General features: G+C 42.0%; 1 protein-coding gene across 3 annotated transcripts in view; it reads left to right on the plus strand.

Moving 5' to 3' along the window:
* Slc35f2 (solute carrier family 35 member F2) overlaps positions 1-10,677 on the plus strand; it is a 48,359-nt gene extending 37,682 nt beyond the window's left edge. For all 3 annotated transcript variants that reach the window (XM_031344980.1, XM_031344982.1, XM_031344981.1), the window contains 4 exons: positions 532-688; positions 1,891-1,943; positions 3,053-3,207; positions 9,254-10,677. In XM_031344980.1, coding sequence (XP_031200840.1) covers positions 532-688; positions 1,891-1,943; positions 3,053-3,207; positions 9,254-9,442 — 554 coding nt within the window. In that variant the 3' untranslated portion in view covers positions 9,443-10,677. The remainder of the gene's footprint in view (positions 1-531; positions 689-1,890; positions 1,944-3,052; positions 3,208-9,253) is intronic.
* Positions 10,678-16,176: the final 5,499 nt, after the last annotated feature.

The following is a 16,176-nucleotide window of genomic DNA, read 5'->3' on the forward strand; positions in this document are numbered from 1 at the left end:
TTGAGATAGGATTTTCTTCTTCCTTTCTCCTGGCTGCCCTGGAAGCCACTCCTTAGACCGGGCTGACCTCAAAAATCCGAGATCTATCTGCCTACCTCCGTTTCTAAGTGCTGAGGTTAAAGGTGGGTGCCACCACTGCCTGGCTGGCATAGTTCAATTGACAATATAGATGCTAAACCAGGTCTGAATTTACCGGATCTCCAAGATACCTTGAATCAAGATAAAATCACTTACTTCACCGTGCATCATTCCCCATATTAAACAAATTCCCTGCAATACATCCTGTGAATTTGTCCTGTCTTTAAGTTACTTTCTCTCAGAATGGCATATGGTACCATCTTCCACTCTGTTGGTCTCCCAGGGAGTAGAAATGTGAAATTGATGTCAGTGTTGTGCCAGACAGTAAGGGCAAGAGCCTTTAAATGTATAGAAACTAGAATTAAATACAGTTTTATTCAAATGAGCAGTGTTTGGTAATTCCTGGCTTACCTGTTGACAACACATTTCTTTTTGTGTCTTGCTGCCCTGTAGGGAGTGATGTTCTTATCGGTGACATCTTGGTCCTGCTTGGAGCTTCCTTGTATTCTGTGTCTAATGTATGTGAAGAATACATCGTGAAGAAGCTGAGCAGACAGGAATTTTTAGGAATGGTGGGACTATTTGGAACAATCATCAGTGGCATACAACTGTAAGAATCTAAAATTTTTCATAAAAACAAAATGAATAAATACGGGAGAAGGGGCAGAGGGCAGGACAGTCCAGGGGCGGGGGCAGTGACTTATAACAAAGTGTAATGACATATATATGAAATACATCAAAACAAAGGGCCAGCAAAATGCCTCAGGAGGTGAGAATGCTTGCTGTCTCGGCTGAGGACCTGGCCTCAGTCCCCGGGACCAACATGACACCAACATGACAGAGAGAAGAAACTGCAAGTGGTTCTCTCCCCTCCACGGCACACTGTGGCACACATGTGCATGTGTGTACACACACACACACACATACACACACTAAATATAAATACAAATAAAATGACAAACTAAAAACCATTACTTAACATGCAAACGTAGGTTTTTTTAAAATCAGTAAGTAGGGGCTAGAGACATGTCTCAGCAGTTGAGACATCTTGTTGCTTTGCCAGAGGACCTGGGAGGATCGGTTCTCAGCACCCACTGGAGGGCTCACAACCATTTTAACTCTGTTTCCCAGGGGCCCAACTCTCTCTTCTGACCTCCAAGGGCACCAGCACATACACAGCATACAAACGTATGCAGGCTGAGCACTCATACACATAAAGTAAAGATAAATGAATCTAAAATAATTAATGAGAAAATATTTGATAGATGATTACTCTCTCCAACTACTAATATTTGTTTAACCCCAAATCACTTTTGAAATAACAACTTGATAAAATCTAATCTTTTTTTTTTTTTTTAATTTGTTTGGTTTTTGAAACAAAGTTTTACACTGTAGTGTAGGCTAATCACTACGTTGCCCGGGTTCATGGCAATCCTTCTGCTTTGGCCTTTTGAGTTCTGGGATTACCAGTATGAGCCACATGCTTGTCTAGATATTTTTATATTCTTTTGTTTGTTTGTTTGTTTGTTTGTTTTTGGAGACATGTTTCTCTGTGTAGCCTTGACTGTATTGGAACTCAATCTGCAGACCAGATTGGTCTCAAACTCATAGAGATCCACCTGCCTCTTGCCTTCCAAGTGCTGTTATTAAAGACATGTACCCCTATCACCTGGTCAATATTTTTATATTCTAAGAAAAAATTTAAAGCTCAACATGACTCTTTACCTTGGCCAAATTACAGCTTCTAAACTCTCTATAAAATAAGAAAAATTAATATGTAGATCTTTACACAGCTTCTTGGTTTGATCTTAGGTTGATTGTGGAATATAAAGACATTGCCCAGATTCAATGGGACTGGAAAATTGGTATGTATCTAAAGAATAATCTTTTAAGTCAGTATTCAATCATATTTTCATATCTTTGGGAATTCATACCAGCGATGGTGGCCCGCTCTGGAACTGGTGGGCTAATCTCTATCAGGATTAATTCTTAATCTTTGTCTGAACCAATAGCTTTTCTTTCCTAGGAATTTTGAATAAAACCAAGACTGACTTCTGCCATTCTAGCTGTCAAGCAGATGAATCTATATCTTAGGTCCTTGAACTTCTAGAGCTTACCATGGGCTTCATGTGAGTTGTGAAGCATTAATATCAAGGCATGGATGGTTGTATAATCACCTTCTGTCCAATTCCTCTGATATACTTGGACATTTGTGGGAATAAAGCAGAAGGTGTTAGGATAGTTAAGAAAGATTTGAGCCTTAATGATGTGTAGGAAGTAGTTAAATAGTACATAGGTGATGCTGAAGATTGTATACTATGATTAGATAATGCAGGGAAGTTTAAATATCTTAGATATCCCAAAATTGCATGCTTTGTGTGTGCGTATATTGAGCATAGGATAGGGTTTTAAAAAGTGCTTACAAAACAGACATTGCTATAGCTGTCAACAACTGCATGGTTAGCACCACCCTAAAGTAGAGAATAATATTGTTCTATCTTGGAACATGTAATCAGTGGGCCGAATAAAATATAGTGAATCTAATGTCTGTCTTTGATGTCCTAAAAATACTTTATTGTGAATCCAGTCATATGTACCACACCAACCAACCAATCAAATAAAAGTGCACAAGGCCAGTGAAGAAGTTTGTGTTTTGACATGCGATATTGACCTGACTTTGGTTGAACTTTTATATCAGAGCCAGCCTTTTGTCTTGGTGGATGATTCAGGATGAAGGCTGTTGGCTCAGTCACACCCCTGCTGATCATCCAACTCCCTGTCGGATTGTCACAACATGTTATTTTATGATTACGGTTCTCCAGAAAGCTCTGTAGTCTTTTTTGAAGGCTGACTGCTAAAGAGAAGCTTTGCAGGAAGTCTGTCAAAGAATTGGAAGTTTTCTGTGGCCTTCAAACCCTAAGCCCCTTGTGTTCTGATTTCTCTTCCTGACTTGAGCCGTTCCATTTCTTCACAGGCCTGTTATTTGTGGCATTTGCCCTCTGTATGTTTTGCCTGTACAGCTTCATGCCATTGGTGATTAAAGTCACCAGTGCCACTTCAGTCAACCTGGGCATCTTGACAGCTGACCTCTACAGCCTTTTCTTTGGACTTTTTCTATTCGAGTATAAGGTAAGAAAATAGATTGTGCCAGAATAAGAAAACATAAGAAAATTTAAAATGAGTTTACCTATTTATTTGAGATAGTCTCAGGTATCTTAGGGCCAGCCTGAGGTTCACTATGTAGCTGACAATGATCTTCGACTTCTGGTTTGTCATGGTTGGTTTATGCTGAAGATGGGACCCATGGGCAAGTATTCTCCAACTAAGATACACCCCCAGTTCTAGCCCCCTTCCTTTCTCTTTTCAAGATGGGTTCTCTGTGTAGCTCTTGCTGTTCTGGAACTAGTTCTGTAGACCAGGCTGACCTTGAGCTCACAGAGATCCTCCTGCCTCTGCCTCCTGAGTGCTGGGGATTAGAGATGTGTCCCACCATGCTTGGCTACAAGTTCTATAAGACTCTGGGTCTCTAAAACAAAACAAACAAAAAAAACAAACTAAACCTCTTTCTTGTCCTCTTACCAATAATCTCACTGGTCAGGCTTCACCCATTTTGTTGCTGTTTACAGCTTAGAAATTGGTCTGAGGAAGAATTGTCCTTCTAAGGCTTTCCGAAGGGATAAAATAGAATGGGTTTCATCTTTGATGGATAGTCAAGAACACCAGCTGTAAGACATGCACATGCACATTCCAAGGGCTACTGTTGACCTTGGAAAACAGTCCAGCTCAGGCTGAATGCTCAGTCTCTGTTCACTCTTTTTGTATACCAAAGGTCTGAGATAGCTGCTGGAAGAGTAGGAGAGTTGGGCCCGTTATCATATATGTGTGATTAGAATAGTCCCATCTTTAGTGGTAATTTTTTTTTCTGAGACAAGCCTAGGCTGCGTGCTCACTATGTGGAAGAGGATGACCTTGAACTCAGTATCCTCTTGCCTTCACTTTCTTTTTTTCTTTTGGTTTTTCGAGACAGGGTTTCTCTGTGTATCTCTGGCTGTCCTGGAACTCACTCTGTAGACCAGGCTGGCCTTGAACTCAGAAATCCGCCTGCCTCTGCCTCCCAAGTGCTGGGACTGAAGGCGTGTGCCACCACTGCCTGACTTGCCTTCACTTTCTGTGTGGTAGTATGACAGACATGTGTTACTATACCTGGCTACCTTCTGGATACCCAAACAGGAATCCTTGGGGCTGATTTATTCTCTTCCTAGGAACTAGCAGCCATGAACTCACAAGGCTTATCTGAATTATTGATATACGAAGCTCACTCCTTAGATATGAAGTTCTCAGAAATGTCTGTGAACCAAGTGGAAACCTTTTTACCTCCCAAGGTGATGTGGGGCAGGATCTAGATGATGTCTTTGAATACTCGCTGGTGAAGGAATTTCTCAATTAACACTGGTAAAATATTTATTAGTTATTGATAGTGTCACATAAAAATATTAAAGTGAATCAGAGGAGTAGTTTTTATGATAGGCCCAGTTTTTTTTTTTAACCTTTGAGATCATAGTATAATCACAACATTTCTTTTTTCTCTTTCCTCCCTTCAAGCCCTGGCAGAGACTTCTTCCCTCTCTCCTTCAAATCTATAGCCTCTTCTTTAACTAGCTGTTATTGTATGCATATATGCATATGCCTGTGAGGATTGTCTAAGGCAGCCACATTTCTCCTAAGGCAGGGAGTTGTCCTTTGGTGCTGAGGCTGCACATGGCTCTCTTTTAGGGGACAAGGATGCTCTGTACTGGGACTCCAGCTTAGAGGAGTGGCTATCTGTGACCTTCCTCACCCGTGTAACTTTTTCGTCCATATTTAAAAACCATTATTACATTTAATTTATTTATTTGTGTGTGAGCACATATTTGTGACATGGCGTACCTGAAGATCTGAATAACTTCTGGGGATCAACTCTCTCCATCATGTGGGTCTTGAGAACTGAACTCAGGTTGTTAGGATCGATGGTGTGGTACCTTTACCCGCCAAGCCTTCCTGGCCCCACCTTTCCTATTTTTTAACCAATCATATTATCATATTCGAACCAACCATTCATTAGTAATTTAGCTTTTTATTTTCTGCTCTAAGTAAGTAAAATAATGTCTAGGAGGAGATAAAGGTAAAGGAATAAAGCGTTCCAGTTCAAGGTACACGTGTTGCTACTTACTGTATTTTAAATCATAACAGATACTTTATTTCATAAACCCCAAATCTTTCAGCCTAGGATCTTAAATACTTTCTTATCAACTGCTCCTGACCTTAACACTAAGAAGTGTTTGTTTGTGCCTTGTTGTTGAGCATATGATCTCACACTGCTCTTCTCAGAATGGGAGCACGCCATTGCATGACCACCATTCCGGTTCATTTGTTAATGGTCCTCTGTCTCTGCATGTCTAGCAGCTTGCTTTGATATCATATTTTATTGTTTTTGGTCAAAGGCCACTTGAAGACTCAGAGAGCAAAGGGTAGTTTTACCATGACCCTTAGAGTTTTAGATGTACTTTGTGCAGGTGTATGCATGCGTGTGTGTGTGGAGGCCAGAGAGGACATATGCTATGATCCTTATTTCCTTGAGAAAGGCTCTCTCACAGAGGAGGGGGCCCCTGGGATCTTCACTGTCCCCACAGTGCTGTGATTACAGACTTATTGGTCACACAGCTTTTTATGTGGGTGCTGAGTGCCTGAACTGAAGTCCCAGTGTTTGCACAGCCCACCTTCTTACCCTTCAGTCCCTTGCCTGAGTTCCCTAGGTGTAGTTTCTGAAAGCAGACTCTTGTAAGCTGCCAGTTTAATAGAAATCATAGTCCCTAAAAACTTTGGCTCAGAATTTTTTCCAAACTAGCATTTGAGAAAGGGGTTTAAAGTTTCCTTTTAAAACTTCTCTGTTTCAGCTCTTAAATACTCAACATGCCTAGTATTGATCCTGAGTGAATGAATACTGTTGAATTAAAGCAGTCTATAGAGACTTCCCATACAGATCCAGACACAAAGGATAGAGTTAAAAATGGAAAAGGCTAAGACCCTGTTTGGGAGGCCGACTTCCTTCACTCAGTCTCTCTACTGAGTGATATAAGAGTTAGAAGTTATAATCTTGGCACACTGGAAAGTTATGAAAGCAAGCAGGACCTAGTTTGAACAAACTCTTAGGTTTTCTGTTAGTCACATGAACACTTTCTAGAAATCAGGAATGACTTTCATAACTCTGCTTTAAAAGTTTACTAAGCTGGGTGCAGCAGCACTGGCCTAAGCCTATAGTCTCAGCTCCTTGGGACACTGAGGTGGGAGGGTCCCTTGAGTTCAGGAGGTCCGGACCAACTCGAATAACAGAATGAGCTCCAATCTCAGAGGGAGAGAAAGATGAGGTGGTCTTAAATAGCTTTAACATCCCCTAATGGTCTCTAGGTAATTTCCCCCCTACCAACATCAGACACTAGTGGTATGTTGGGCACCATGCTAAATACTAGACACAAAAATTAAAAGCTCATTGTTCAGCTTGACATTATAATTGGCTTTTGTTCTTATTAGATTTCATTTTTTTTTTTTTGAGACAGGGGTTCTCTATATATCCCTGGCTGTCCTGGAACTCACTCTGTAGACCGGGCTGGCCTCGAACTCAGAAATCCACCTGCCTCTGCCCCTGCCTGGCTCATTTTGATTTCATTTTTAAACTTATGTTGTGCATGTGTGTACATGTATGTTTGCGTGTTTGTGTATGTGTGCGTACGCGTGTCTGTGTGTGTATGTGTGTGTATCCATCTATTTGTGTATCTGCCAGATGTGTGGGTTCCTCAGGAGGTTAGAAGAGGATGTTGGATCACCTGGAACTGGAGTTACAGGTGTTTGTAAGATGTCTGACAGGGAACCAAATTCTTGCCTTCTAAAAGAGCAGCAAGTGCTCTTAAAACCACCGAGCCAGCTCTCTGGTCCATGTTTTATGTATTTATTTAATTTTGATACAGTGTCTTACTATGTACTCCATGATAATCTTGAACTCCTGTCTCAGTCAGGGATTCTATTTCTGTACAACATCATGACCAAGAAGCAAGTTGGGGAGGAAAGGATTTATTTAGCTTACACTTCCACATTGCTGTTGATCACCAGAGGAAGTCAGGACTGGAACTCAAGCAGGTCAGGAAGCAGGAGCTGATGCAGAGGCCATGGAGTGATGTTTCTTACTGGCTTACTTCTCCTGGCTTGCTCAGCCTGCTCTCTATAGAGCCCAAGACTACCAGCCCAGAGATGGTACCACCCACAAGGGGCCCTACCCCCTTGATCACTAATTGAGAAAATGCCCCACAGCTGGATCTTATGGAGGCATTTCCCCAACTGAAGCTCCCTTCTCTGCGATAACTGCAGCCTGTGTCAAGTTGACACACAAACCAGCCAGTACAACTCCCAAGTCCCCTGGCTTTACTACCGGAAAACTGGGATTGGTGTGTGCTACCAGGCCAAGCTGTCATTGAGTTTATGTCCTCACCATATCCAGGGAAGGCTGCCCTGTCTTGGAGAGGGTATTCTAGCCCATAGGAAGGTTAAGATTAAGCTAAGTGTCATGTTTCATGACTATAATCCTGGCACTTAGTGAGTTTAGGGAAAGCCTGAACTACATGAAAATATGTCTCAAAACACCAACACCAACACCCTCAAACTAAAACAAAGCAATGACTTACCATGATGGGCTTGTGGATAGCTGAAACTGAGAAGAAAAAAAACCCCACAGATAAATGGGTTAACTGCACCGATTTAAACTCAAACTTTTGAAGGATCCTTAATTTGAAAAAGAGCAAATATTCAAATTAGTCAATATAATTGACTTTAACTTTTGCCCAATGGACTGGTCTTCTTGCATTCTCCACTGGGTGGTCATTTTCAGTCTTTTTTTTTTTTTTGCGGGGGGAGGGGTTTGAGTCAGAGTTTCTCTGTATAGCCCTGGCTCTTCTGGAACTGACTCTGTAGACCAGGCTGGCCTCAAACTCAGAAATCCACCCACCTCTGCCTCCCAAGTGCTGGGATTAAAGGTGTGCACCACCTTTGCCCAGCTCATGTTCAGTCTTAAAAAGAATGGGTTAAAGGAGTTGGAGCAACTACTCTGTGGTAAAGAGCATTTTCAGCTCTCTCAAAGGCTCCAGAGTCAATTCCTAGCACTCAATGGTGGCTCAGAACTGGCTGTACTTCCACGCATACAGACACACATGCAGGCAAAACACATATACACATAAAATAAAAAGGAAGAAAAAGAAAGAGCGAGCAGATGAGGGACTAGAAACTCCTCCATGCTGTGGTGGAATGGGCTCCTTCCATCTTGGTCCTTCTGGAGAAGGGAAGCAGATGCCTCCTGTGGGAACTGTTCCCTGGACTGGCCTTGCTCTGCTCACCCCACTGAACCTCAGCCTCCCCTACAGAATAATGTCCTGACTCTCTAGCTCTCTGAATTTGCTCAACTATTGTGAATTATTATTATTTTAATGTAAGACCTAATTACAGAGATATGAGAGTTTGTTAAACTTAGCAAGATGAAATTCACTGGAATAGTGTAGGTCAAGAGGATCCCCAGCAGATGGTCCTGTGTTGGATAATAGAACCATAAGCTGGGGTCTCTAATGATGTGCATACTTGCCAATTAATTATTCCATTTTGTAAGACAGCTTTTTTTGATGGGATCCAGTAAGTGGATCACTATAGAGAAAGGCAAATAGAGATTCTTCCCAAAGGCCCAAGGGATGCAGCTCATTTGGTAGTATATTGGCCTAGCATGTATGAAGCTATATCCCTAGCATTGTACGAACCCGTTGTGGTGGCCCACAGTTGTAATCCCAGTACTTAGGTAGAAATAGGAGGATCAGACATCCAAGGTCAGTCTTGACTACCCAGTGAGTTTGCGATCTGCCTGGGCTACCTGCAGCCCTTTCACAAACAAAAGCCAAGGATCCAGTTAACTGTCAAGCCAGGTAGTATATAGTCTGAGCCTGGTACTTACCAGTGTACAGGGGAGGGCTGGGGTATTGGCATCTCCTTTGATGACTTCCAGAAAGAGACTGTGAAGGTGTATTTTAAAGAACAGCTGACAAAGCAAGGCCACAGCACCTTGCTTGTGTGAGGGAGTGTAACCAAACTGCCTGTTTTCTCTTCACAGTTTTCAGGACTCTACATCCTGTCGTTCACAGTCATCATGGTAGGCTTCATCTTGTACTGCTCCACCCCAACACGCACCGCAGAGCCAGCCGAAAGCAGTGTGCCCCCCGTGACCAGCATTGGGATCGACAATCTGGGACTGAAGCTGGAGGAGGGTGGTCTCCCGGAGACCCACTCTGCAGTCCTGTAGCTGGACAAGCCACAGACTCCAGTGTGTCACCAGGAGAGAGCAGAGCCTGCCACTGCCAAGGGCACATCTGAGAAGACGCCAGCCTCAGAGGGGAACCCCACTGCATTGGATTACATCCGTGGTTAGATTGTAGAAAGGAACACTGACCAGTGGTTCCAAACTAGGAATACTAAAATAGAGCAGAGAGCCTAAGGCAGTGTTTCTGTGTGTTGAGTACCAGTAACTGTCAGCATCAGAGAGACGTGGGCAAGGCCCCTTGCTGGGATTTCAGAGACACCTGTAAGAAGAGATGGAGGATAGGGGACCTGCTTCAGGGCTGTTTAGGTAGTTAGGAGTTGGGACAGTCTGGGATGGCTGTGCAATAAGATTCCTCTGTTGGAAGCTTCCTGTTTTTGTTCTGCTGGAGCAGTCACTATCCATGGTCCTTATGGAATTTAGACACCTGTGACCGTTGGTCCCTCGTGGCAGGTGTTGAAGAAAATGGGTGGGGCAGCACTCGAGAACTCCCAAGATAAACTGTGACTTCTTTGAAAGCAGCTAATGAGTACAGGAATCCAGGAACCCTCACCCAGTCGTGTTCTTTGATGTTTTATAACCAGTTCCTCCCCTCTGTTCTCTTGCTCATCCCTAGCCACATTTGCTCCTGTGTTCTGAGTTCCAGAGCAAACCTCTCTCAAATCCTGTTACATTGGTCATCCCTACCTTCAGCCCCACATTATAACCTGAGAGTTTTCCAAGCAAATATGCTCATGTTATTCTTTTTAAAATGTCCCCAGTGACCAGGAAGAGTCACCCCCATTGTCCTCACCCCACGAAGCCATGGTTTAGAAAATTAACCTGCTGCAACTTCTCATAGCAAGACAAGAGATTGAGAACTTGGTCGCTGTCTTAGGTTGGAGAAATGCATTACCATTAAAATAAAAACAGTGCTAATCATTTCCCATTGAAGAAAGGAACCAATGGTTCCACACTAGAAATCCTAAAGTAGGTTGGTGCTGGGTTCTGGAGTCCTGACTATAAGAGGAGAATATCTCCCTTCTTCCCACAGGTTTACAGTGCCCGTAGGTTTCTGACAATTCCTCAACACGGTGTCAACATGTAGCCTTAGCATAATGTCAGCCACTAGAGTACCGCCTTCAGAAAACTCTATGTAAATTGTTTTTGTATAAGTATAGTAAAGAAATTTGGGGTAAGTGTTCATATTATTAAAAGACTTAAAACTCATGGAAATAGAATCACACTGTGTATGTTTGTTTGAGATTAACCTGTTCCCCTTGCGGAGCTCTATCTGTATGTTTGATTCTTGTCTTTATCTTTACATGTGTGTGAGTGTGTGTGTGATATATGTAAGTATGCATTCACATATGTTTGGGTGTAGGCATGCATGTGCTATAGCACTCAAATGGAGGTCTGAGGACAGCTGCGGATATAAGTTCTTACCTTCTCCCTTGTTTGAGGCAGAGTCTCTTTGCTGTCCCCTGAAGCATACATACACCAGGCTAGCTGACCCACGAGCTTCTGGAACATCCTCAGTCTCCTCTCACCTGGGGTTACACAAGCTCCTTGTATTCATTGACTGGTTCTATGTAGATTCTGGGGATTTGAACTCAGCTCCTCACGCTTGTATGGTAAACGTCTTACCCATCGAGCCACCTTCTCAGCTCCTGTTTTTGTGAGGCTGTCTTACTGCATAAACCAAGCTGGTTTTGAACTTCTGATCTTCCTGCCTCAGCCTCCTGAGTGCTGGGATTACAGTTGCGCAGCATCATGTTGCCTTTCCCTGTAGATATTAAATAGCTTGGTACATTCACAGTGTTCTTCATAGGCAGCTTTTCAGAACCAGATGTCCTATGAGGCAAGGTGGACAAGACATACCTGCTTGGGGGCTGCATTGGGTCTGAGTCCTTTGCAGCAATCAACAGTTTATACTTTTGAATGACCACACTGAGTGTAAAATGTCTCTGAATGAAATAGCCTCTCATTCTCCACAAGCTTTAAACTACCCTTTCAATGGATTTTTGCTTTTTACTTCCCATCAGTACCAGGTAAGCCACAATTCCAAAGGTTCTAGACCCTCTCAGAACACTACCAACAAGTGTAGACCCATTCAAACACCAACATTTAGTGAACAATATGAAGGAGGTGCTCATTGGCTCCCCCATGTGGTTACACTATGTAACTGGTTTGTGGCAACAATTTGGAGAAGGGACTGCATTGCTATTACTATTGGGTACTATTATTATTGGATGGGTGGGTAACATTTCTCCCCTGATAACAGGATGTCTGACATCCAATTGATGTATATTTACGCAGTGGGGTTTCCAGGATGTGGCACTTTAACAATTGTAGTGGCCTTAGGACTATTTGTGATAGCAGGCAATATCATTTTTTATTGCTTCCATATTGTTTAAGGGATTTTTAAAAAATGAATTGTGTGTGTGTGTGCGTGTGTAGAGGCCAGAGGTGGATATCAGGTTGTATTGCTCTCCGCCTTATTTTTGAAACAGGTTCTCTCTCTCTTCCTCTTCTCCTCCCTCCGTCACCCCTCCCTCCCTCTCCCTCCTTCCCCCTTCTTTCCTCCCCACCCCATCTCTTTCTGAACACTGTTTCAGTTAGATTTGCTAGACAGTCAGCCCCAGGATTGATGTGCCTGTCTCTGCCTCCCAGACCTGAGGTTACAGATGATTGTGACCAAGCCCAACTTGTTTGTTTGTTTGTTTGCTTGTTTGTTTTGAGACAGGGTTTCTCTGAACAGCCCTGGCTGTCCTGGAACTCACTCTGTAGACCAGGCTGGCCTCGAAATCCACTTGCCTCTGCCTCCCTAGTCCTGGGACTAAAGGCATGAGCCACCACTGCCCAGCCAAGCCCAACTTTTATGTGGGAACTTCAAATCTGAACCTGGGTTCTTACACTTACACTTGACCCACTGAGCCATCTCACTAGCCTGATGGATTTTGGCTTTGTTTTAGACAGGGTCACACTGTGTAGTCCTGGCTGGCCATTAGCTCACAGAGATCCACTAGGTTATGCATCCCCGTGTGCTGGGATTCGGGGTCTATATTATCTTAACCCGCTGGTGATTGTTTTAAATGGCATATTATCAGGACTTCACTCAGAAAGGATTGTCCCCAGTTAACAGTCATGGAGTGGAATCTTGGAGTTGAGACACATTTCACTCATGTGGAGATTGATGGCTAAGGTGCAAATGGAATCCAGTTTTTTTTTTTTTAACCTGTGCCCAGCATCAAGGCATCAGTCAGTAAGCAACAAGGGAGAAGGTCTTGTCCTGAGGGGCTGCTGAGCCAGCCACCATGTGGGAGCTGCTTGGGAGATGTCTGTGGGAAAGCCTGGCATGGGAAGGTCACTTTCTCTGCAGCAGCAGAGCCTGCTGTTTAAGGAAGCTTTAATGTAAACATTTGTCTCCTCAAGGTCTTCTGTATGCCTAGGCACGATTCTGTTTCCTAGCATAATTATGTTGATGTGCCATTTCATCCATGCTGAATTACTTAGTTTCTGGGCATAGCCTCAACCCTTACAATATATCAATAAAAGGGAGGAATTCAGCAGAGAGCCACTTAGCTGATTAAAAAGCAAGAGGTTTATGAGGAAGTTAGGTAATGCTGAGCACACAGCTCTCCAGAAGTCATATAGAAAGTATCTTCAGAAGTCTCACAATGTATATAAATGGTACATGAGAGGATGAAGCTGTGTCAGAACAGTAAAATATCGCCCACCCTTCCCTGTCTTGACCTGTATGGTTTAATACCACAAGGCTTTGTCCCCCAGTGTGAAGATCTTCACCATGTAATTTATTCCTTGGTTTAAACAATGCAGTCTTCTAACAATCTTAATTTAAAAGACAGATAATTATGGAGATGGAAATATTGATTAAAAGGTTTGTGAGAGTGGAGATAAAATAAAAGGCTATTTGAACATTGATTACCTCTAACTGTCATCCACACACATCTGGATCTAACTGGCCATCCACACACATCTGGATGTTTTCAAATGCTCTTCACTTAGTCACCATCACAGCTCATGGTTTGCTTGGTGAAGAAGCCAGAGCTCATACAAGATACGACATACAGATGTGTAGAGCTGGTGTGCACAGTTTCCTTGTGAAGTCCCACCTTCTTTGACCTTTGGGTATTAATTTTGCTTGCTAGGAGATTGTACTTTTCCATGGCTACTTCATATGCCTTTGGATATAAATAGATGTGCATACATACATATGTATACATGTGTATGCATATACACATATATGCATATCTATATCTATATATCTATCTACATATATTATCTATCTATCTCTATCTATCTATCTATCTATCTATCTATCTATCTATCTATCTATCTATCTATCTTTCTACCTATCTACCCACCTATCTATCTAATTAGTCATGGATCTCCACAGTCACAGAACTTATGGAATGAATATATATAAAGGGAATTTATTGGAATGACTTACAGGCAAATCTAGTAGGCCCATGAGTCTGGGTGCTGGGTGGTTCAGCTGGTCTTCTGTATCATTTGGAATCCTGAAGAAGTAGGCTCCAACAGATGTGCTGGTAAAGTTAGTGCAAGCAGTCAAAGAAGAACAAACCAAACCCATTGTCCTTATGTAGGCCTTCAGAAGAAGGTGTGGCTCAGATTAAAGGTGAGTCCCAAGATATGGATTCTGGGCATGTGTCACTCTGGATCAAAAGTGTGAGTCATCCCACCTCAAGATCTGAAACACAAGCTGTGTTTCCCAGCCTCAAGATCCAGGTCACAGGTGTGTCCCCCATTTCTAAATTGTAGTTCATTCTAGATATAGTCAAGTTGACAACCAGGAATAGCCATCACATGTATATATTGTAATACACACACATACACACACACACACACACATTTAAACTTTTCTCAGCACTGAGGCTTGAACCTGGAGCAGTTAAGTAGGGCACTATTCTAGTCTAATCTATGGAGTCTATAGGACTTTCAAAAGTTTGATGCATTTATTATAGTTTAGGAAAAATGGACATTCTGTGAAAATGCTGAGCTGGAGGTGGTCTACCTTCTGCTTTGCATTGTTAATTCACCTAATTAGCTATTCAAGTGCATTTGTTGTCCTCTTAATTATAATTATAAGGCCGTGGGCAGAGATGGTGGCTACAGCAGCTGAAATGTTTGAAACCCAATCCCTGATGTGATGGTGTTTGGAGGTAGGGGCTTGGAAGGCATGAGGGCCGAGTCCTGGATGGGACTGGTGCCTTTACAAAAGGCTTCAGAGAGCTGCCTTCCTCCTTATGCTTGGTGAGAAACAGTGAGAAACTGGCCGTTTTAGCACCAGGACACAGCTCTCATCAGGTACCCAATTGATAGACTTCTGTTGTTTTAAACCTCCCAGTCCTGGATATTTTTGCTATAACATCCAGGATGGACCAAGGCATGCCTTGGGCTATATCAAATGTGCTGAGGAAACTAGGGACAAGCTCTGTTAATACTTAACATAGTAAATTGAAGCTGCAGCCCCCCCCCCCATCAAACAAACACCTGCCCAAACAGCAAAACAGGCTCAACATAAACATTTGTTGAGCCTCCCTTGCTTTTCTTCTGTTCTGTTCCAATTTGTGAAAGACAGGCTTTTTTTTTTAAGTTGATTTAAGTTTTATTGCATTATGATGAGAAAAGATAAATGATTTCAATTTATCTGAATTTGTTAACATTTAAAAACATTTTAAGTAAATAGAATTAAATCACATTCTTGTTTCCCTTTTGTACCCCAACTCCTCCCAGAGACCCCCCTTCAATACCTACAATACCTTTTTTGTCAAGTTCTTTAAAATTTATAAATTATAATAATAAAAATGAGTATTATAAAAGTTATTTGATATAAAACAACAATCAATTTAACAGTCTTATGTAGATGCTTGTCTATAGCAATACTGAAAATACATACATTTTTCTCAATATAAATTTTAAATAACTCCAAACATATTAACTGTATATTTTAAAATAATACATCACTACTAGTATTTTTTAAATAAACATACATATATAAAGTCTTTTTGTTTGTTTGTTTGTTTTGTATTTAGTAGAGCTTAAAATCTTGGCTCTTACTGTGGTGCAAGCCCAAAATAAGAACAATTTTTAGACGTTGGAGTTCACTGTGATAAGGCTGTACTTCAATGACCCTCACATCACCAAAGGATTTTACCTCCATCGTAACTAAGCTGAGAGTTGACAGTTCTGCTGGGCCAAGGAATGAATTGTAGGCACGATTTTTGGGTACATACTTCCCGCTATGGTCAGAGATATTTGACTTGAGTGAGTGTCTTTATTCTCAGCCCACAGAGAACAGGTTACATTCATTTAAGAAATGGTGTATATATTAAGATCGTGAAAGACAAGCTTTTATTTGGCTACACAGTAATAATTCTATGACTTGGGAAAATAAAGGGTGATTCATTATTCAGGACATTGTCTGATGACAGCGCCCATTAGGCGTACATTAATCTCTCCAAAGACAGTTCAGTCTTAGCATCAGCTAAAATAGGGCAGAATTTTAGAAGCTACTCAGTAAGGAGACACTCGCTATTCTAGTTTGGAAAAAGCAAATCCTAGTTTAGTGGGTTTTATTTCTTATTATTAGAATAAAATGTATGCTTTTGAGAAATGACAAACAGAAGGGAAATTATGACCTCTGGTGTTGATATATGCTGGTGAAAGGACAGTATGTGAATGTGAGAATCTAA

This window comes from Mastomys coucha, unplaced genomic scaffold (genome assembly GCF_008632895.1).
Source record: "Mastomys coucha isolate ucsf_1 unplaced genomic scaffold, UCSF_Mcou_1 pScaffold23, whole genome shotgun sequence".
NCBI lineage: Eukaryota > Metazoa > Chordata > Mammalia > Rodentia > Muridae > Mastomys > Mastomys coucha.